The sequence below is a fragment of the Bacillus rossius genome, chromosome 7 (genome assembly GCF_032445375.1).
Source record: "Bacillus rossius redtenbacheri isolate Brsri chromosome 7, Brsri_v3, whole genome shotgun sequence".
NCBI lineage: Eukaryota > Metazoa > Arthropoda > Insecta > Phasmatodea > Bacillidae > Bacillus > Bacillus rossius.
In genome coordinates, this window is record NC_086335.1 from 21,813,367 (window position 1) to 21,836,882 (window position 23,516).

A 23,516-nucleotide genomic window follows, 5' to 3' on the forward strand; every position below is an offset into this window, starting at 1 on the left:
TTGTTATAGGCCTACAATTACATACTTATTCTAATAAAACAACAAACATGAAATAGAAGTATGAAAAATTCCCTGCAACTGCAATACAATCATTATCTAAACAAATTTTATTATTACAAGTACATTGACTAAAGTTAAAAAAAAAAAAAAAATTTATAAAAACCTCCATACGAGTAATTATAAACAATGAAATTTGGCGATGGCGTCAATACATAGGTATTGCAATGGAATCTGTAAACTGTTATTTTTTCAAAAAATCAGAAGGGAACCTTCCTTGCAGGGTTAACTCAGGAACGTCTGTTAGTATGTGAAAAACATATATATCTATTTATTGCTGGTAATTAATGAATGGTAGTGACAGTGTAAAAGCACATGTATTGTTATGTAAAATATAAGATTTTAATGTTTTCACAAACGAGTAGGGATTATGAAACCATCCCTTGGGAGTAAATTTAGGGAAGTATGTTGTGTGTGAAAACCATGTTTTCCAATTTTTTTATCTTTCCTTTATAAAGAGCTGTGACGTCTGATAGTTACTCACAACTCTTCCGTGAGAGAAGGAGCATCAAGGGCATGACCCGAGTGACCTGAGAGCATCTTGCTCCCTCGAGTGAAATGGCCGTCCGCCACACTGTATCCGGCAAGTAAAACATGTAAGGCGTCCCGAGAGTTAAAAGGTCAAAAAGAGACTTTGAGTAAAACAAACATCCTTTCTTGGATCTGGATCAAGTAAGCAAATTTTCCATGAGAATCAAACCCGTGACCTTAGACCCAGCAGCAAAAAGCTCTAACCTCTGAGCCAACTGGTCAAACTTTGCCAGTCAAAAAAAATTTATAATAAACCATATAGTTTTGCGAGTTTTTTTAATGTTATATTTTTCACATACAAGAGACTTCTTTTAGTCGGCTAGGAATGGTTTAGTTTTCGAAAACTGGTAAAATTATTGCTTAGAGGCTTTTACAAAAAATAAAAATCTTCCAAATAATTTTTTTTTTGTTTAACTTAATCTTTGTGGTGTTTTTCTTTTAAAGACAGAAGACTAAGTTTGTTGCGTTTTAATGATTTACAAAACGTTTATAGGTGAAGTGTACTTACATCTGTGTATCATTAGCACCATTTTAACTATGTGTGTGTATCTATTTTGGCACTACTTCAGTCAAGTGTATGTTTTATTAATCAAAGTAGTTTTGTACATAATCTAACAGGTGTTGTCATGTTTGCACTTATGAATACAGTGACGACACTTGGCTCTCTGACCCCTGTTGCGAGTGATTCCCTGTCGTGACGAGGGTGCCGACCAGCCTAAAACTCAGGGAGTAAACGGGTTCTCACCTTGTGGCTTGCAACAGGGGGGCCAGGACAGCAGCGACCCCTCGAGCTGTCGGCCGCTCGAGACGCCATTTAGTTCGGTCTATGTCGTTAAGGCACTGGCTGCTAAACGGCGAACCACTCATGAATCTCTAGCGGCGAAGCGCGGAGCAGCGCTCAGAGGCGTCCGTCGCGGATGAGAGACGAGCTACGACTGACTCCCACGCACCGGCGCACAGAGAGCAGGAAGCAGGGGAACGCACGAGATGTGTGGGAGATAGTACGCGGTCCGAGTCAGATTGCACTGTTATTTATCACACCAGCCGCTATGCTCGGATGCGTTCACCGCTCGAAGCACCTCTCAAAGCACTTTGTTACACTTATGCCAGGACCAGACGGCTATCGGCATCAGCGGGCCTAGGAACCAGGATGGACACGACAGATATCGTCAACAGGTTACCGTTTTAATATTTGCCTGTGCAATAAGGAATAACGATAGCACTGTATTGCTTGAGTCCCTACTGTGCGTACAAACAGCTTGCCTCAATAACGACTGGGACCTTAAAATCATGACCTGTTATGTGGCGACATGTATTTTAAGAGCCCTGTCATTATTTGAGGCAAGCTGTTTGCTTGCACAGTACGGACTCACATATCGTGGCACCAACGTTACTGCGCAGGCAAACATTAAATTGGTTATTGGAAAAATTAACCTGTCTTCACATTTGCAATTATGTAGAAAAAATATTTTGATTATTATTAAATTATACACTATACACAAGTAGTACCAAAACACAAACACACACATATGAGGGGGGGGGGGGGGTACCCAAGAAAAAACTGGATTTTTGTCATAAAAAATGTATTTATTACCTTTTTAACAAAATTCTTTCTGTCACTTTCAAAGTTTCCATTAGATGTGATGCACTTGTTAAGTCTTTTTTCCCCACTGTTTGAAGGAACTCTAGAACTCTTCAACTCTGATATCCTACAGTGCCCTTTGTGAAGCTGTTTTTACTGCCTCCACATAATCAAAACGCTTTCTTTTTAGATTTTTCTTAATTCTTGGGAACAGGAAAAAGTCACACAGGTCTAGGTCTGGCAAATACGGAGGGTGGGGTACAGCAGAGAGACCAAATACCTGTTTAGTCGTAAGGCCGTGTGTGCAGGAATAAGGCCCTTCCCATTTCCGTGGGACGAGTTGGAATTAAGAGCCAAATTTTTGTTCTTGAATAATGAGTATGATTATAAGAAATAACCAAAGAAAGAAAAATTATCTTTCAAAGTATACCTTGTCTCAAAATTTTTATTTTTTTTCAAAATTTGTTTGAAGTTATTTTGTTGTGTATGTTTTAGCACCACATCATTAACATATAGAAATATGTAAAGTCACAATAGCTGTGAGCTCGTGTGGCCTTTGTTTCCAGCTGGCAGCCGTGGAGGACAGTCTGCCCGGCGGGGGGGAGGGACTGCGATGGCCGCGATGTGCGGCGACGCCGCGGGCCACAGCTACAAGGCCTTCGCCCAGGACGAGGCCCCGACCTTCACGTCCTGCGTCAAGTCCCGGCCCCCCATTGATCCGGAGGTGAGGCGACGGACCGCGTGTCCCTTTCGCTACCTTCTGTATCACCAACATCACTTGGTTGTGCTACTGAATCAATCACATTACAGCGTGGCTAGCAACAGGAACAATTCTGGGCGTTTCCTAGATAGTCAGGGAATTTTTTAACGACGTGGTTAATGTAAAAATAATATAGCAGACAAGCAGAGACTTATTTTTATTTCCATGCACACATCCTTTCTTCCCCCTTTGTAACCTATAACCAAGTGTTACAAAACATTTTCCTCCCATTCCTCTGTGCGCATAAGTGCCTGAACGAGTACTTCGCCCATGCACATTGACAGTAGTGTGATAAAATAATTTAAAGTTGCCTGTTGCAATTGAAAAGTGCAGGTTGCCTATGAGTCATGATTTGGAATTAGAATTTTTGATGGTTATTGGCAATTAAATAATCTGTGGTCAGGTAAATGTTTTTCCAAAATGGGAAAAAAAATTCAGGAAATATTTTATTACAGGTTTACCAGCCACCCTGCATACATATTTGCAATTACTGTCAATTATATTATAACGCACATAAATATATTAACGAATGTCAAGGGCTCTTCACTTTAAATAAAATATGAAGACAGAATTTTTTTATGTAGTTTGATGCTAACATTATTGATTGCACTCTACTCAGTGTTTTAATTAAATTGTATTTAGTTATGACTTGAGATTCTCTATCAGAAGTTGAGTTCATAAAACTAAATGGCTTAGATTAGCATGAATGCAGTATGTGTATGTATACTAATATTATTTTGACTAGGTTTCCTATTGTGTGGTGAAATATCTATGCTGTGATTTTGAATTGAATTATCTAAAAATCAATTTATAGATAGATATATTTTCCTTAATACCTTTCTTGAAAAAAACATCAGTGTGAGACCTGGTATACATCATAACAAAGCTGGTCCCATTATGATCATCATTGTTATGTTTATTACAGCGTATTTCCAGATCTGTCTTAAAAGTATTATGCATTTCCTAAAAAGATTCTCTTGTAATAGTTTTTAGCTCTACATATTGCTCAATCTATTATTTGGGTAATATATAGTAGCCAGTGCGTTGTTCATAATTAAGCTCTATACCACATGTACTTGAATGTTTTTTCTCTTAGGTTTTTGTAACCAGACTTAGATTATTTTCTATTTTTGCATTCAAAGTGATAGCATATCTTCAATAAATTCCTCTTTCTAAATATTTAATTAATTAATTTTTTTTATTATTTTCGTGCTTCTTAAAAATTGAGAGCACCAGTTCGTTCCAGTAGTCATGACTCCAGGTTTGTGGGCCAAAGGTGCCTGGTTCAACTCCAAGTCGGTCAGGAATTTTTCGCATTTGTTTCCTTAACCTATTTAGAAATAACAATAGCTATTTTTAGTTTACTAAAATAACCATTGTAACGTTGAAAGACCCTGTCCTCCCCAGCTTTTGCAAGTATACCTATGTTCAATAAATAAAATATATTTTATCATTCAGAAGAAATCAGGCTGATTGTATAGTTTCAAGGTCATAGTGACCTAGTTAATACTTGAAAGTCATAACTTTTAGTAATTATTATGAGTATTTTTGATATTTAGTGATTATATTCATAAAAGTTCCTTTACTATAATTTTACTGGCTTTCACTTGGTTGGCTGGGTTACTGTTTATGTAAAAGTGAATTTGAAGGTTTTATTTCAGTTACGTGTTCTCTTTATAATGATAATTTTACGTACATGATACTTGTGTGGTTGAAACGTATCTAGAACGTAAGACAGTGCTGTGAAAAAAAAGACACAGCAGCGCCAAAATGTTAGACGGTAATTTATCGCTTCCTGTGTAAGAGAGAGACAGATGTTCACCTGAACTGGGGAATCTCAGAATTATGTAGTATATTAAAAAGGGACGGAAGTTAATTATTTATAATTCAAACGTCTATAAAATTGTGATTTAAAAAAAATCTTAAAATCTGAGTCGAAATACATTTCAGACTTTATTTAATATTTACCATCAACAGTTTCAAGCTATTTAAGTTACAAATAAAATTTTACACCCCTGCGACATTCGTTGAGGTAGTTTTCAAGTGTTTTGTTTATGCGAGGAACAGTTGTCATCTTAGCCGGGCTCGATTGTGACTTGTTACAATAAATCTTATTATTTCCAATGAATAGTATACACTTTATCGATCTAATGAACCCACTTATATATTATAAAATGTATAAATGTATTTTTTTTCATTTTTTAACATTTCCTGTGGTGTTTGATTGTTTAATTGTCTATTTGTGTCCCATGTCCATTTTTTGTTTTTGTCCTTTGTGTTCTTGATTGTCTTCTTATTTGGTGTTGTTACTGTTATTCATTGTTATTACTTTTCTTTGTATCCATTGTGTAACACCTTAGAAATCTCTTTAAGGGGTATTGTTGTGCATGTCACAATTATTGTCAAATAATTAAAAAATAAATAAATAAATATACTGTTCAAGGTTCCATGAAAATGCCAAATATAAGAAAACACTGTTTTAACTGTGTTACATTGTTAAATTGGGGTACAGTAAAGCGTCATTTATCCGGATCTCCAGATAATCTGGATCTTGAGGTAATCTAGATAAGATTTGCAGACATTTTATTTAATGTTCACACAAATTTTTTTAACTACGTTAACAAAGTCATTACTGTAAGTATGCCAAATATTCACTTTTTAGTTTGATTCAATGAACAGTTACTGCATAGATTGTAGAAATATGGTGATAAAATGCATTTTGTTGAGTTTAATGAAGTCCACCGGCTTACAAACATCATGGCATACTGGGAGCATCAGTCCGACACGGCTTCAGCTGAGCTATGAACGATGAAACGTTTGTGTGACCATGCTTCATTTAAACACCATACATGTTTGAAACAGAGGAAAGTGGACAAATTCTTTGTTTAGAAATTATGTGAAAAGTTATTTTTTATAATTTTACAATGTCTTGTAAACAATATAGGACATGTGTGCTTTGTATTTTTCTTACAGAACTTAGCTATTTATCATAATAAATTTTAGATCTGCTTATTTAAGAATTTTATTTTGCTCATTACCCTAATTTAACAGATTTTCGATTGGTCCCAGTTAGTCCGGATAAACGAGGTTTAACCGTATTGAAAAATAATTTGACAAAGTATAGAATCTAAACTTACTTATACTGTTGTATTACCTAAATGCTCTACATATTCAAGGTCCAATAAAAAATTTGTTGGCCTATCCTGTGCCCCTTCTAACATGGTGCCTGGGGCAGGCAGCCCTCCCCCCCCCTCCCTGCTCACGGTGATGGTAGGGGTTCTGAAACCAGCCTCGGAACCAATCCATCTATTGTCATCACTTTGGAATTGTTTCACTGTTGCGTGCTACGCTGGGCCATGCGTAGTCGCAAGTGTAGTTCGCTGGCGGCCGAGTCGAGCTGGAAACAGTGCAGTGTCTGTTCCAGGCGGCTTGCTGGTGCAGCACCCAGGAAGACTTTATCGTCTTCTCAGAGTTCTCCGAGATCACCGGCCCGATTCCGCTGATCACGATCCCCGCGTACATCGAGAACAACGTCAACATCAACTCCCTCATCATGAACATCATGTCGCTGGACTATCAGGGCAACACAGGGTCAGTTACTTTATTTTTTATTTTTGTAGCTATGTCACATTTTGTTGAAAGAGGCAACTTATGTATCATTTTGTTTGCCTTAATAGCTGTGTTGTATGATAAAAAAAATTCTGAAATTATTATTAATAATAAAAAAAACAATTTTCCCATAGATGAACTATTATTCAGCAACCACTGTTTACTCTTCGACAAAGAGACAGGCAATAAAAAAAATTATGCATCACAGTATATTGTATTTAATAATCACTCCTGCAGCTATTAAATCAGTTAGTTGATTATTATCTTAATCATTTTAAAGTTAAATTATTGTTTAACCTTAAAAAAAAATCATGAATTAAATTCTAGAAAATTAAATTGAAAGAAAATACATCTGACACAGCAACAATTACTTCCAAGTGAATTAATTACAAGAAAGAATTGCATTTCCTGAAATGTAACAAATTGTAAGTTAAAATTAATCATAAAGTATATTTTACTGGTAATGCAATTACATGTTTTTCCTTAAATACCATGATTGCTGTTTTCATATCTTAACATTGATGTGGAATTCAGTCTTTAGCAATACATTTTACCTTAAAAAATTTATTCCAACTCCTCTTAATTTTTTTTACACTGCTTACAGTTTTTTCTCACAAGGAGAGGGTCAGAGTCGGGGCTCACAGATTTGCTTAAACTGTGTGAGTAGAAGCAGGTAGATGAGGTGCCCCTTTCAATGCCCTAAAATATCTCACCTGAGTGTGCCCACAGAAGCGAGAAAAAGCTCTACAAAGATTTTAAAGTGGAGTTTGAGGGACAATGTTCATGAATTTTCAAGTCAGCAGCGTGGCACAGTAGTCAAACGCATTGTCTGGCAATCCACTGGCTTGGGTACGATACCCAATGGTACCGTTTTTATTTTAATTTTTTTATTTCTTGCAATTTTAAACTATTAATTACAGAATTTAAATGTATTCAAACAGTTAAATGTATATGTTTAAAATTAATGTATCCAATTTAGTAAAGTTTAGCATAATTTAGTTATTTAATATACTTATAATGAATTGTTTTAAATGAAACACTTTTGAATTATATTTACTGTAGAGCATGGTTTGTTATTTAACTTTAGTTCCTCAATAGTAACGTTTCGCAACATTTTGTTGTTGTTATATCCCCATTTGATCCTTTTTTCTTTATTATCTTTCGTTCGTTCTGAGTATACGGCTCTGGCAGCTGTTTCAAATCCCCTTTATGGTTTTATTTTCATGCCAATTTTGTTTTTAAAACAGGAGATTTCTGTGTTATTGGTTTTATTTTTTATGAAATCTTTTTATTACAAAAGTTAGCATATTACTGAACAATGATGACACTTAAATGTTCCATGATACTACAGTGTCATTTTGATTGATACATGATGCACATTTACAAAATAATGATTTGTAATAAGCATATATAACTATTTGGAACAAATAAAATAAATTTGTTAAATATTTTTGTTTGAAAAATGTACTAATGTCATAATGTAAAAATGAGTGGCTAACAAAAGTTTAGAGATTAAAAAGAAGTAAAATGTTACAATTGTTTTTGCATAAAATGTGGTAAAAACTTTATGCGAAATAAATCACTTTCATTGAAAATGTAATATTTAAAAGAATACGTATTTGTCATTAGTTAAGTTTTGATTGAAAATGCTGATTAGTTTCATTATTTTAACTGGATTTCTGTGCTTTGTGGTATATTAACATGCTTTTTGATGTTATATAATATGGTGTATTGATATGCTTTTTGATGTTATTTCGGTTTTATTGCAATTCATCATGTAATCTTGTCTCTAATGATGAGACGTTCATAAATGAGCAAAGAGAAGTAACGTGTACTATGAAGGTCATTCCACCCCAAATGTACTCGTCTTGTTCAACCCTTGATGTATATTTCTATCACCAAGTCAAAAATGTAATAAAATGACTACAAAGTGCCACTGAATTGCTACATCAGTTTGGATTATCGTCAAGAGAAGATGCAATTAAAATACATTCAATCGTGTATCTTCAATTCAGTGTTCCTCTTTTCTCCCCCAATGATTCAGTATGCTTGGTTTACTTGTATGAAGTAGAATGTTTTCCATTGAATCATATTGTGGAAAATGTTTTTTTCTTCCTTTTTAAATGCTTTCATAAAACGTGCATGGTGTGAACAATATTTATTTTTTAAATGTTTGTTTGATGATTATCACACTAAAAAATGTAATTTTAGTCTGATAATGAATAAAAAGCAGCGTAGTTGATCAATTGCTAGAATTTTCGTAAATGTTTCTTTTATTGAAAATCTAACCCAATTATGTAATTTAACTGTTTAAATGTATTTAAATTCTGTAATTAATAGTTGAATATTGCAAGGAACAAAAAAAAACATGAAATGTAGAAAAAAACATAGCAGTGGGTATTGAACCGGAGCCCAGCCGGCAGAATGTCAGACAATGAATGTGCTTGACCACTGTGCCATGCCGCTGACTTAAAAATTCATGAACACTAACCCTCAAAATCTACTTAAAAATTTTAAAGAGCTTTTTTTTGGTTCCTAGGGGCCTTTCAGGCGAGATATTTTAGGACGTTGAAAGGGACACCTACCTGCTTCTACTCGCATAGTTTAAGCCAAATCAGTGAGCCCTGACTCAGAACCTTCCTTTGTCAGGTAAAAATTTAATCTCTGTAAGAGTCAGAATAAAAATCAAATTGTTTTATTGTTTGTGGCTCTGCAAGTTAGCAAGTTATATCCTATTATTATATTATAGTACCTGGATGACCGAGCTTTGCTCGGTATTTTTTTTGTTGATAAATTGTGTTTTTCAGAAATTATATTTAAATACGAATTACGTACTGATGAAATGATGAAATATGAATAATATTTTTTTCAGCGGCCACACGCTGTGACACACGCTCTCGTGAAACATCTAAATCATAAGACCTTTCTGCTCGTATAATGTTAGTCAAGTTTTGCAAGCATCTTACTTTAGCAGCACGTGTGGGATGAACGGAATCCTGATTATTTTCATGAAGGTTTTCTTGAAATGAGTCTTCACTAGAGCCAAGATTTTATGGTGTTATGAAAAAGGACTTTTCGTCATTAAGAATTGTGGATTTCGTCTTTATCGTCATAAAAAATTAAAACACATGTAATAACATGTACACACCTAGCAGAGCTGCCTTGATCAAATGCTTCAATAATTCGTGGTTAGAGACTTAAAATATGCACATTAAACAATACTATGTTGAGAGTACATAAAAAATTAACAACTAAAATATTTAGTATTCTTATGCAGCTACCTAAGTACTGTTCCTGAGTTCAGGAGAGAGTCTAAATTAATTAAAATAGAAACTACAGTTAAACTTTTGTTCTATAAATGCAATACATATAATTAAGCTCAGGAAAAAGCCACCATTGTCAGCAGTTCAGCATTCTCTGGTTTTAGAGATCTTCTTCTGTCACTTACAACTACAGAATACTTAGAAAAAGATCTTTCTGAGTCCACATTCGTTGCAGGTATCCATATTAACTTTAAAGCAGCAGCTGCAAATTCAGGATAATCCGCTTTCATTTTGTTTACTTTATGGGCCCAACATTGTATGTGGTACATGCGGTCACCAAATACACCTTCAAGGGTACCAGCAGATTTTGTCATGTACCTGGCACTATCTGTAACATACACAATTATGTTTTCTTCCTTGACTTCATATTTGTAGCATACATCAATCACTGCCCGAGAACAACAAACAGCATTTGCTGCATCAAGGACACAAGAAGCCCCTAAGATAACATCTTGTTCAGCACCTGGTTTCAGAATTTTAAACAAGATGTTGAAAACACAATTATTACTCTTGTCAGTGGTTTCATCTGCGAGTATGACCACATCTTGCCCCAAGAGCTGCTGCTTGATTTCCACTTCTTTTTTCTCTCTAAGTAGGGGAATGTACTTTTTCCTCATCCAATCCGCTGTTGGAAGATCACCAGCACCACTTACATGCTTCTGCATCCATGCAGTCAGCTTGCTGTTGTCAAGTTTCTCAAGAGGAATACCTGCAGCTACAAAGGCTTCAACAGTTTCGAGAACAAAATCTTCCTTTTGTTTTTTTGCGCATATTTGCGCCACTCCTGCTTCTGGGATAGAAAGCTGTCGTTTCAAAGTGCATGGGGATCGTTTAGCTTTTACATGTTTGTCGCTAATTATGTGCTTGTTTACCGTGTCCTTACGTTCATGCTCCAAACGGCAATTACAATATTTACAGAAAAGTATTTTTCCGTCACTGACATATAATCCCTCATTCTTAAACTCGTCAGCACGTGATGCCGCAGTAGCTTTATTTTTCGGCATGATTAAGAAATTTAGCTTTCATTTATGCACGTCATTTGTAAACAAAGCCCGGAGGTACCAAAAACTAGTATTTACTGAAGTTTTAGCGAAAAAATAAACCGCGGGAAGCCTACTTTTTACAGGCGAGAGAGCCATATACTCAACCCGAAGTAAAAGGTTAGGTTATGTCAGGTCAGTGAAATAAATGTTTTTATTTATTTTCCGGGAGGGTTGGGTAGGTAAGCGTTATTTAAAATATTTAATGACCGTAAAATAAATAAATCCTTGCAATATGGTGCTTTTTCATTAGCGATCGGAAAACTTCGATTATGTTACGATTTTGGCACTCTCGCCTGTGAAGTGTGAAATGAAAATGAAGGCTTCACGGTAAACTGCTTATTCAACAAGCACACAAAATTGCGTTACAGTGAAATTTCATTAAATATTAAGTGATCATTAAATATCAATGTTCGCTTTTATTTTATTTTCATACGTATTTATTTAATGAATGCAGTTTTTTTTCACGTGTATTTTTCAAAGGATACAGCAAACAAGGCGCTGAGATTTTTCACGTTGTTGTGTTTGTTAACTTGATAATTTTAAGTTTACGATCGTCAGTTGTTAATATTGCGTGATCTCTAGTGGCTAGATGCGTTTAAAAACTCTAACCTAACTCCGATAACGATCTTTTTTTGTTTGTGAAATCGTCAATTTTTGTGATATCTTGTAATTTTTTAAGATGAATAATTAACGCATTAAATAACCACCACACTGCAGTTGGATGACGACCATTTCTTCTACAAACAGATACGGAATTTTTGTCAATCAACCAATAGTCGGTAGTTAACGATTTAAATCAATATTGAGGTGTTTATTTGTGGTTAGAAAACATTTCGCATTTTTCGCGGTTTGGGATGAATTTCGCGTGAAAATTCGCGATTTCGCATAAAACCATATAATCTTGGCTCTAGTCTTCACTGTGTGAAGTTTGAGAAACCTGACCAGTTTGATGACGATGTTCTTCAAGGTGTTCTTGAGACAAGTTGCGGCTTCGTGAAGTTAGATTATTTATAAGCATTTTTTTCAAAGATCGTTTAGGCATTTTTAAGTGAACACATGAGTTAAAAAGACACAAATTATATAAGTAAACATTTGATTTTCTTGGTCTAACCTCAAACCAAACACTCATTGGCTTAGTGTTGCTTAACAATGCCATCTACTGGAGTAGCTTTAGTGTTGTTGTGTCGTTAAAGCAGTTAGTTGCTCCCAATTTAAAAAAAAAATTGTATTATTACTCACCAATAGATGTCAGGAAGAGTCATTTATGTTTAAGTTGATTATCGATAGAGTTGATTTTTGAAAACATGGATAAAATGACATTTTCCAAAAATAAATCCTAGCTAGATAGATTTATCGCCCCCGAAACTACCTGCATACTAAATTTCATGAAAAATGTTGGAGCCATTTCCGAGATTCAGATATATACACACACACACACATATGCATACACATATACATATACACACACACCACACATACAAGAATTGCTCATTTAAAGATATAAGATATGAGGTTTCATTTTGGTTACAGCTACAGTAATATCTACCTTAAATTAATAAACACACTATATTGGGCAAACTTGGAAGTGTTGCTCTCAGTCCAAGCAGCGGTTGCTGTGTTGAAACAGCACTTGTGAGTCCCTTCGCTGAATGCAGTGTGTTAGGGTCACGTGGACTGACCTCAGCACCGCGGAAGAGCAGTCTTACATCAGGATGAGAGCTGAGGGGGGGGGGTGCGGGTGCTTGCAGTGGCCAGTTCAAGCTGTGCGAGGACGCCCAGGTCCTGCAGTCGGACGTCCTCCCGGGACTCCACGTGTATGCCCACTACACGTCCCTGAGTGACGTGAAGGCGCGGGGGTTCGTCCGACCCCTGTGCATCGCCTACGTCAGCCCCGACCGCCAGAAGCTGGACCAGGAGCTGCTGAACATCAGGGAGACATTCTTGCAGGTCTCTTGTTTCATTTTTTAACACTTCTTTAGGTGTGTCAAGAAAAAAATGATGGGAGTGAATTTTTCACATAATAAATAAAAGCTTCATACAATAAAATTATGTATGTACTTTTAAATATTCTGATTTAGTTATTGATATTTAATACTGGTCCATTTCATTAAAAAAAATAGAATTATTTTGAATATTAGTGATAGAAATATTGTTTTAAAACTTTTCAAGTATATTTATGCAAGTGAGGTTATGTTCCCGTATGTATAATTTATTTACATTAATAATTATTACATTATTATATTATAAATAACTAAAATTAATAGATTAGAATACACATTCAGCATATTTATTGATTTTCAGTATTAATTAAAATTTATCTTTATATATTACTTATATTGGATATTTTGGATTTAATAAAAATTTTAATTTGATTGAATTTAAGCTTATCAACTGTATTTATAATATCACTGCAGTCCTTTTATTATTTTATTTCTATTAATTATTTTCATGGAAAATTAAAGTTAGTTTTATAATTACGCCAAGTAAGTATAACTTCTAACACATGTACATGAGTAAAAGCCCCCATTTTTAATTTTTAAATATTTAATTAAATATTTTTCAAAATACATAATTTTATTTAATGTAATTATTAGTTTAGTCAATTCATTAATTTTATCTTTTAAATTTATTTAGTTTCACTGGTTAGTTAAATTACTATTTAAATGTATTAATGATATATTTTTTTATGATAGTACATATTAATTTATTTTTATAAATCAAATGGGAAGTCATTGGGGATGGAAACACACAACTCAAAAAGGGGCTATAAGTGAAGAACCATGCCATGTTGTGTAGTGAGGAACTAAACCAGATATATTCTGAAGTGGTTTCCGGAAATCACGGAAAATCTAAATCAGGATGTCCTCACTGAGATTTGCACCCAGGCCTTCCAAAACATGAGTTTATTGGCTTTCCATACGCAGCCACATGCCGTCTTGTAGATGAGTGTTTTTGAATGAATAAACCTGATGTGATGTTTATTTGTTTTCCTAATCACACCAGGAATATCCTGGTACAGGTCCATATTATAGGTCATTGTCGACTTCTTCCCTGATTCTTCTCTAGCGTGTTGTCGATTTTCTCCCACTCTAAATATGTCGCTTTACTGTCCATGAAACGTAAAGCTAAGTAAGTAAATAAAAATGGCCAGTTTCTTAATACTACATACATACACAAACCTGCTGTGTTCTTGCATAAAGCTGGAATCACATGCTGCTCCAATGCAATATTCATGCAATAGGCAATAAAAATTGCAGACATATGATAGCTCTTAAAATAGGGGTTAGAATTAGATCTCATGGAACAATAAAGGCAACAGAATGTGCGGTCTATTACCGTATTTACCCGCATATGGGTCGCAGATTTTATGCCGATTTTTTGTTTAGTAAAATGTACTGCGACCATTAAGTGAATTTTCCATTTTGGATATAAAAAAAATTAACATTGCACTGTTGTGATTGACTATGTGCTTAAATAACTAGCATGTGTTGGTTTTTAATAAGTATGTCACGAGTAAATAAAAATTTGTTTAATTAAAATATCTCAGCAGTGCGTGTAAGGCATCATGAACTGTGCCGTTAAGCTACATTTGCCGCCTAGGTGCTGTTTAGTTACGTGGCAGTCTGCTGCCGTGCTGGCGCTCTGCAAGCGGGAGAATCTGAAAATAAACCAGCTTGACAGATAGGGGAGGGGAGTGTGTGCATGTGTGTGAGTGAGTAAGTGAGTGAGTGTGGCCATGCATCAGTGGTTCTCCCTCCCTTTCTCAATGTTGTAAATGTCCGTGAACTGGCACTGTACTCAATCATCACGTCTCTATCTGAACAGGTTTTTGTGACCCAACTGTGTCCAAACATTGTTTTTGTGCGAGATTTCCTACGCTTTGTACTGGAACATTTCATTCATTACGTAACTGCCGTAAAGGGCATGCTTGTTTTTGTCGAAGAAACTTGACATAAAAGATTACCAAGGAAATAGCCTGCGATCTTTTCTCTTTTGGGGAAGGTGATGGGTAAAAAAAAATAAATTGATGAGGGGGAGAGGGTGAGACAGGAAAACATTTTTCCTTTGTATTTTTTGTTAGATAGTGCTAGGTTGAAGGAGGAGAGGGGAGGAAGGGCCATAAAGAATGAAGAGGGGAAAGACCAAAGACATCAGTGCCGTGTTTCTTACGCGGCAATAAGCTGAGACACAGATCAGAAAGACTTCACTTTTATTCTACTGGAGACAGTTATATGGTGTGATCCAAAATGTTAGATTTTTTTGCCCAAAATTAAGGGTGCGACCCATATGAAGGGGCAACCCTTCTGCAAGTAAATACGGTTGTATAATGGCTGTAAAATGTTAGCAAGTGTTTGTAATTATTGCCACTTGTGCAACTTTATCTGTTGAAAATATTAGTGACGGAACAACACATAGGAGGGAGTTATTTGTTTAACTTTATAAAATAGCTTTTAAATAATAGTTATGAGGTTATGACAAGAAAATGCCAAAAAATTAACATGGCATACAAGACAAGAGCCTTAACAGCCAGTTCATTTTGCAGGCCTGCAGTTAGTTTCAAAGCATTTAAACTTTTGGGAAACAAAAGAATTACATATAATCACACAAGTGTTCAGCCCCTCTACCTGATGCTTGAATGGTAATGTTACATTTTTTTTTTTCCCTTAGATGACGAAAATCATGAAGTACGATAACAGACAGTGGTTTCTCAGCGAAATTTTTAAAGTCTTGGCTTCGTTGCATGAGGCCAAAACGAGATACTTTGAGCTGAAACAGGTAAGTAAGCTTTGTAGCACAAACTTTCATAGGTTGATGTACTAACTGTATGTTAATGTATAAATTTATAATAAGGGTTTATAGTTATAGTACATTTCTGTTTAATAAATACAAAGTTAAACTGTAGTTTTGTGTTTGGAAATATCTCGGCATGAAAAAATTTAATAGTCATTTAGGTACTTTTAATTGTATGTTGTATTCAAAGTACCATCCTTTCAATTCTTGCTTTAGGGAGCATTTGGGCAGAGGGAAACACAACGGGGTTTAAGCTTATTGTTGTGCACCATGCCACGGGCCATATTCGAAAGAAATTATTATTTTTTCGTGTATGTATTATTAATTTAATTACTTGTGTAAATCAGTATTGTTAAACAGTGTTATGTGAGTATTATTTTAGCTGTGTAACTAAATATTTATGCTGGTATAATGCTTTTCACACTTTAGTTTGACATGGACATGGGTAATTAATTGTCACAAATTATTATTTAATTAACTAAATTACACACCATATTATAGTTACAAGCCCACGAGTGTGTAAATACTGTATGTTAAGTTCAACTAAGAGACATGAATATTTTTCGATTGGAGTGTGTCTGTGAATGACTGTGGCTCAACAAAGTCACATTGAGCTAGGTCCTATTCGTATGCCATGTTGTCACTTTCACATGCCAGATACCTACTTCAGACTACACACGTCCATTTGGAAAACTAGTTAAGCTGCTTAAACTACCTAATTATGGGCAAGCATCACTACTTAATTACGGGCAAGCTTCAAGTTTAATTATTATTTAAAATCAAAGTTTTGTTTTAAATTTATGAGAAAAAAAATTTAGTGCAATTTTTTTTTCATTCAAAGAATCTACAATTTTTTTTATTCATGTGGAAAAGAGTTATTTCATTTGAGATCATACCCGCATCCTTAATATTCTCAATTATTATCTCTTGTTCTATAGAAAAAAATATTAGTATTTTATCTCTATGTATACCTAGTAAGCAAGAAGTTTTAGTTCTGTCCCGCGTGGACTCCTTGCACACATTTTTTTTTAAATTGTCTACCTCATGAAATGAAAAGTAGTTAGGTAAGTGTGATTTCATCAAGGCATAAAATATCTTTGAAAACTTCTAAACAAAAGTTTTTAAAATCAGATACTTAATATAAACTAAAAATTAAAAAAAAGAAACCTATGCAAACTACTTAAAAAAAAATCACTCTTTGTAAATAAATAAATATTTTATGTACCTGACAATTTATGGTGTCTATTTATTTATTAAAAAACATTTGTGTTTGATCACATACTTTTCCTTCAGTGGTAAGATTTCAGCAATACTACTCTGGAATCGCATGAGAGAAGCTGGGGGTTGTAGGCTAGTGTGGCTCCTGAACTTTCAGAGATGTAATAGAGGCTGTGATGAGGAAGGTGTGTTGAGGTGTGTGTGGGGAGGCCGCTGTGTGCTGCTGAGCAGAGGCCGGTGCTCGCTGCAGAAGCAGGAGGACGGGGCTGCCCTCAGCGAGGAGGAGGCCGCGGAGCTGTCCCAGGTGGACCTGGCCCAGCTGGTGGCTCACACCTCCGAGTACCGCCACATGAGCCACTGGGTGGAGCGCCATCTGGTGCGTCATCCTCTGCTTCCCCAACTGTCCTCCTTACTACCAAGTACGAGGGTTATTTTTTTTTCAACCTCCGATCGGCTGTAATAAAAAAAGGGAATGAATTGGGAAATTATTTTAAGGTCAAAAGAAACGTACATCTTTACTCTATTTTTCCACATAATCACCGTGCAGATTGAGGCATTTGTTGTACCGATGCACCAGCTTTCCAATACCCTCTGCATAAAATGATGCCTCCTGCCTATTCAGCCACGTTTCATTCGGCGATGGATTTCTGCTGCAGTGTGCCCTTCTGCCTGTAAGAAACGGATGACTCCACGCAGCTTGCAATTCGCTTTACAGTTTATCGTTGCAGCCATGTTGACATTCCCATAACCAAGCTTCAACTGAGGTGTGAGTTGGCCGCTCCACATGGTTGGTGGAAGGGGGTAAACACTACGAGACGTGTCGATTCGTGTACGAGCGATTAGGGTATCGATTAATGGGCATGCCATGGAGAAATGAAACTGTAATCACACTGCAGGGCACTGTTAAAACGTGGCTGAATAGGCAGGAGGCATCATTTTATTCAGAGGGTATTGGAAAGCTGGTGCATCGGTACGACAAATGCCTCAATCTGCACGGTGATTATGTGGAAAAATAGAGTAAAGATGTAAGTTTCTTTAACATTAAAATAATTTCCCAATTCATTCCCGTTTTTTTATTACAGCCGATCGGAGGTTGAAAAAAAAATAACCCTCGTACTTTCGTTCAAGGACGTGCAGTTTAACGTTTCTAGTTTCTACAGTTGGTGATTGTGTGACACATTTTTTTTGTGTTTGTGTGCACCAACATCTTGTGTTCCGTGTAATCTCTATTAACGTTATTACGAAGCAGTCTTTATTTTGTGCTCTGTTGTGGTCGGAAGTCACGCTCTCATAGTGTTCAAGATACGAACAACTTTACTTATTCACAAAAAATTTTGTTTTCTCTGTTCGGGTAATGTGGCTAAGCTGGACAGTATTTCTGCTGCACAAAATTAAATAACTCCGTTTGTGTCGGCTGTCTAACAAAATTGTAAACTTCCAACCAATCAGCTTTTTGTGTTGTATAACATCTGCTGCATGGCCCTCTCTTTTGCACCTGATGTGATGCTGAAAGTATGGCAGGTGTCTGCTGTGCTGGCTAGATGGAGAGCTGCTGTGTCCCCGGTAGGAGGCGGACGGAGACGAGGCAGTGCGCTCGGAGCTGGCGAGCTGGGAGGCGGGGCTGGAGGCCCAGGAGGGGCCCCAGGTGGCGGTGTACCTGGGCAAGGCCCGCTCGGACCGGCGGCGGGAGAGGGCGGGGCGAGGGGTGATGGCAGGGGTGCCGGCGCTCTGCCCCTACGGGGTGGCAGCCGCCGTGTGGAGGCTCATGGGGGCCCTGCAGCAGTTCGGCTACTGCCGCCTGGAGCTGCCCCTCACCATGTGGCCTCAGGAGGAGCCTCGGGTGAGTCTGTGGCGGGAAACATATTCAAATAACGCATACATTTATAGATTTATCATTCAGTAAGCATAAAAGTAGAAGACTGGGGTGAATCATAAGCCAGCTGCTCTTAAAGAGAGAAATTAAATGGTTTAAAGCAACAACAAAATGTAAGTCTGAAGTACAGGGTGTCCATTAAAGAATGTCCAAGTTTCAATGGTATATTATAACAGTTTAATTTAGACTATTTACAACAAATTATACTTCAAATTGAAGGTGAACTCACCTGGTTTTCCTTACAAATGTTCAATATCTGCTTCTATAATTGTACGGCACACATCCAACCTAAAGGCCAATTCTTCCCACACTTTGGTTAACACGTCCCAAGTAATGAAAGCAAATGCCTTTTTAATTATGTGCCTCAACTCTGGCAAATCATTAGGTAGCGGCGGAATGTAGACATGCTCTTTTATAAAGCCCTGAAGGAAAATAATTGCATGACCTTATGTCAGGTGAGTGTGGAGGCCAGCAAAAAAGTGCTCTGTTGTCTCAAATTGCCTACACCATTGGCGGATGTTTTTGCCACATGGAGCATCACAATTCAATTTTAAACGAAAATCATGTTGAACTAAAATTACAGATTCACTTGCGCTTACAACTGCAGAACACAAAGTGCTTTATGCTCAGGAGTCGCCATGTTGCGTAGGTGGCGCTGCAAGCGAGAAAACAATAAAGCATTACTCGCTTATCTAAAACTGTTTGTGACCATGAACCTACACTCTACAATGCTTACAGTTGATACTATTAAAATTCATGACTGGGACATTCTTTTATGGACATACTGTACTTTAGAGAATCCTGTAGAAACCCTGCCATTACAATTTAGCCACATTTAAAAACACAGACTTGATTCACGAGATTCAATCTCAGATTGCATTAGTGTGAAATGAGTGTATGACCATCACATCATCCCAAAAAAAATATACTTATAAGTTATAATATTTTTCTTGTGTATCTCTTTGCTCAAACATTTTGATATAGCAAGACACTGGTAATGTCTGTTTAGTGGCAGTTTTCCTCTTTGATTCCTGTTCCCCTGGCACGTCTACTCTAAGAACTCCCAAGACCTCAGAGTTCAAACAGCTTGCAGATGTCTCGTAGTCGTAATGAATGGGACGCCTGCCAGCTCAGCAGTTAGGCCAGCCTCAGTATGCTACGCTGGTACACATTGAAACTGGTGCCAAAGAGCACTATAACACATATTAAGAGATATAGTGAATTACTCTACAGCCATGTAATTTCTATGAGATAGCATTTATTCATCATGTCTTGGTGCATTTTATTTCTTCATTCGATATATGTACCTAACTACTTAGAACTTGAAGGCTCACTCCAGCCAGACATTATTGTGCTGTGCAATAACAAGCATGTGTAAATTTGATGCAAGTGTATATAAATAACAAAAATGGGGGTAGTCAGTTATACACAATTTTTTTTTGTTCTGATGACTTCCACCCTATTATTATAGTAGAATGACACACCACTACACTGTAATTTTTGTTCTAAAGGAAGTATACCTTAATAATTGTATCCCTCATACATGTTGTTTGCTCAAAAATGTTTTCACTAATGGGAGATTATGTATTAAAAGTATGTCTAGTTAAAAAAAATCAGTGACTGAAGTATCTATCCACAAAAATAATTATGTTAAATTAGTTTAGGTTGTAAAAAAGGACATACATTTTGAATAAAACATACTTTTTATGCACTAAAACCATTGTCAGATATTCTGCATGGATGCATATTTGTTTGTTTTCTAATCAAGAAGAGTTTGTTAAAATTTTATTTTTCTCTTATTTTTACAAATAATGCTCATTACAGAATCAGATGAAGTTTACTGTGAAGAAGAATTTTTTCACTGGAAACTAGTTGAAAGATTTTTAAAGTTTAACAAACATAGCCTAGGAGAAATTCCTAAAATATGTTTATTCAAGACTTATATTCAGAATTTTTGCAGATTTAAATTTCCCAATTTTAATTACAATTCCTTAATTATATAGTGTACACAAAATAACAAATTAATTTAATTTGGAAACAAAAACTATCTGATTAGTAAATAACATAATTAATTCATTAGGGGGAAAATGTTTGTAATGAATTTTGGAGGTATTTCTTAATAACTCACGCTAGTAAAGTTCCAATATAGTTATATAAAAAAATTCAAGACCATTGAACTATAATTCTTTTTATTTCAGTGGCTTTACTAGAACCAATCCATCCCAGCTTTAATATTGACAGCTGACACAACTAGAGATGTTAATTTTCCATAAAAGTATGTTTGGGCAAATTTTTTGGTAATTCACCAGAAAATTTTCTTTAATACCGTACTGGAACATTTTCTTAGTTGTACTTCACAGAAACACACAAATAAATCTTATCAACATTTTTATAGTAACATAAACAAAAAAAGCATTACATTTTATCTTTGTTTAACAGCTAATGGGCAATGGCTCACTAAACATTCGAGAGTTTGCTAGGACCCATGCTACCCTCTTCCAACTGATATAAATAAAAAATTGTAGAAAATAAATTATTTTATCACATATATCAACCTATCTTAAATATCGTAAATCGATGTTAATAATGAAAAAAAGGAAACTTATTGCACTCTAGACCCTGTGCCAATCCAGACCTCACCAGCTAGCTATGGCCTGAATTGCACTTACATAAACACTGGAAAGAAAAAATTCATCAGAATTTGCAGGTAGTCTGGTGTAAAGTTCTGATTGTTAACTAACTCGAAACATTTAATGGTGATTCTCAAATAAAAGAGTTGAAATTAATTTAGGTTATATATTCTTCTCACATCTAAAAACTTATATGTCTTTTACAAGATAGTTACTACCAATAATATACTTATTATCTTTTGCCAATCGCTAATAACAGTTCTGTGCCTTCACAAAATAATATCCCTAGTGACTCTGTCGTCTAGGTACGAAGAAATGCGAGAAACTATGTCCCGGTGGACTGACAGACTACCACGTCTGGAGCCTAATTTCTAGATATAATATCTGCCGCCCCCCCCCCCCCCCCCCCAAAAAAAAAAAAAGTTTGAAACTTAGCAGCGGCACAACCCTGACACCCGGGTGTGAATTATCTGCTCTATGCTCTCATCATAATGTTATTTGTGAGCTGCTGAAAGGCGTGACCTGTCTGCACAGCACTCGAACAACGACTAAAGAAAATGAGGCTACGTGACCGCCCGCTACTACTTAGGGAACAAGCAGTCATGTGACCTCAACAACCAATTACAGCACAACACAATGCAAAAACACAATAGAATACAAATTTCCTGCAAAAAATAAATAATCATGAATAATATTCCAGTCTTTTCTGATTGGCTGCCATAAAAACGAGATGAAATTACAGTCTCACGGGAGAGAGAACATCTGCTGTTTTTCCAATCTTAAGAATTACATACAGAGTGCACCAGAAAGTCTCTGTACTGAAAATAAAAGTATAAAAAAATTGGCACCACTGAGTCAACGCAACTGTCTCTTGTCCTTCCTTTTACTAACACAATACACAATGTTCCAGAAACATATTTGTAGCTTTCAAATATAAGTCCACACTTAAAATACTGGCATACAAACCACATTTAAAACTGTTTGATGTACCAAAAAAATGCATTTACACAAACAAAGTGAGAACCAGTAAAAACATAGTTTAACGGCTTTTTCTGATTAAGATAACCCAGTATCCAAACTAATTATAAGAATATTATGAGCGAAAACATACAAATATGAAAAACTAGGTTACTATGATATCGTGGGCTTAGTGGAAAAAGTTGGTAAGTCCACTTTTTTGTGAAAATGAGTTAACTTCACAGATAAAGTTGTAAGGGCAAGAAAACGTTTGGAAGTCCAAATAATGAATGATTGTGGACGTTTTCTTGTAGCTTTATTTCAGCAAGTCCATTATAACGCTATTCTAGGCAAGCAAAACTTGGTAAGTGAACTAACACAGTCTTTTTCCCAGAAATTGGACTTACCGACTTTTTCCACTAAGCCCACGATATACACTGCATACAGTAATGTCATACAGGCACCGTGTGAACTGTGAAGTTGGGGCGGGCTGGAACGCGAGGGGTGAGGGTGTCCCCCGTGTCGCCAGGCGGAGGACAGGCCCGCGGGCCGCCGGGTGGAGGAGGCCCTGGGCAGCATGGACTTCCTGCAGCTGCTGCACAACATGGCCACGGCGACGGCGTGGGACGCCTGCGCCGGGACCCCGCTCAGCCCCCGCGGCAGCAGCGACGGCGACAGCTTCAAGGCCAGCGCCGAGAACCTCGCGGAGGGCGCGCTCTGCTTCCTCGACAAGGGATACGTGAGTCGGGGCGGACACAGCTCAGGGAGGGAACACCTTTCAGGCAGATGGCTACTCCAACATTTTGAAAAATAATACACACTTCTGTGATGTCTTGAAAAGTCACTATCAAAACTAGATTTTGTCTGTATTTTAAGTATATTATTATTTTAAAAAAAATTACTGAATATAAAGTAGCACTAAAAATTTAAAAATAATATAAATTTTTAGAAAAAATAATGAAGCCAACTTAATATCAAAGGTCAGTTTAATCCTGTAGTAGATTACTTTTGGTTATCGCTCTAGTTTTTATTTTGGTTCTAGGTGGGTTATGGAAAGGGAAAAAGCTTAGCCGCGGAAGGGGGGGGGATTGTCCCTATCGCCCCTCTCGTAGGATCGCCACTGACATCAGTCTCTGATTGCA

At 36.3% G+C, this 23,516-nt stretch overlaps 1 protein-coding gene across 6 annotated transcripts in view; it reads left to right on the forward strand.

Moving 5' to 3' along the window:
• LOC134533710 (uncharacterized) overlaps positions 1–23,516 on the forward strand; it is a 45,526-nt gene that overhangs the window by 3,680 nt on the left and 18,330 nt on the right. For 5 of the 6 annotated variants that reach the window (XM_063371285.1, XM_063371288.1, XM_063371282.1 and 2 more), the window contains exons 2-8: positions 2,737–2,894; positions 6,355–6,521; positions 12,654–12,852; positions 15,574–15,681; positions 17,165–17,290; positions 18,482–18,754; positions 22,904–23,113. In XM_063371285.1, the coding sequence (XP_063227355.1) occupies positions 2,784–2,894; positions 6,355–6,521; positions 12,654–12,852; positions 15,574–15,681; positions 17,165–17,290; positions 18,482–18,754; positions 22,904–23,113 (1,194 nt within the window). In that variant the 5' untranslated portion in view covers positions 2,737–2,783. The remainder of the gene's footprint in view (positions 1–2,736; positions 2,895–6,354; positions 6,522–12,653; positions 12,853–15,573; positions 15,682–17,164; positions 17,291–18,481; positions 18,755–22,903; positions 23,114–23,516) is intronic. The other variant, XM_063371283.1, reaches the window with a different exon arrangement.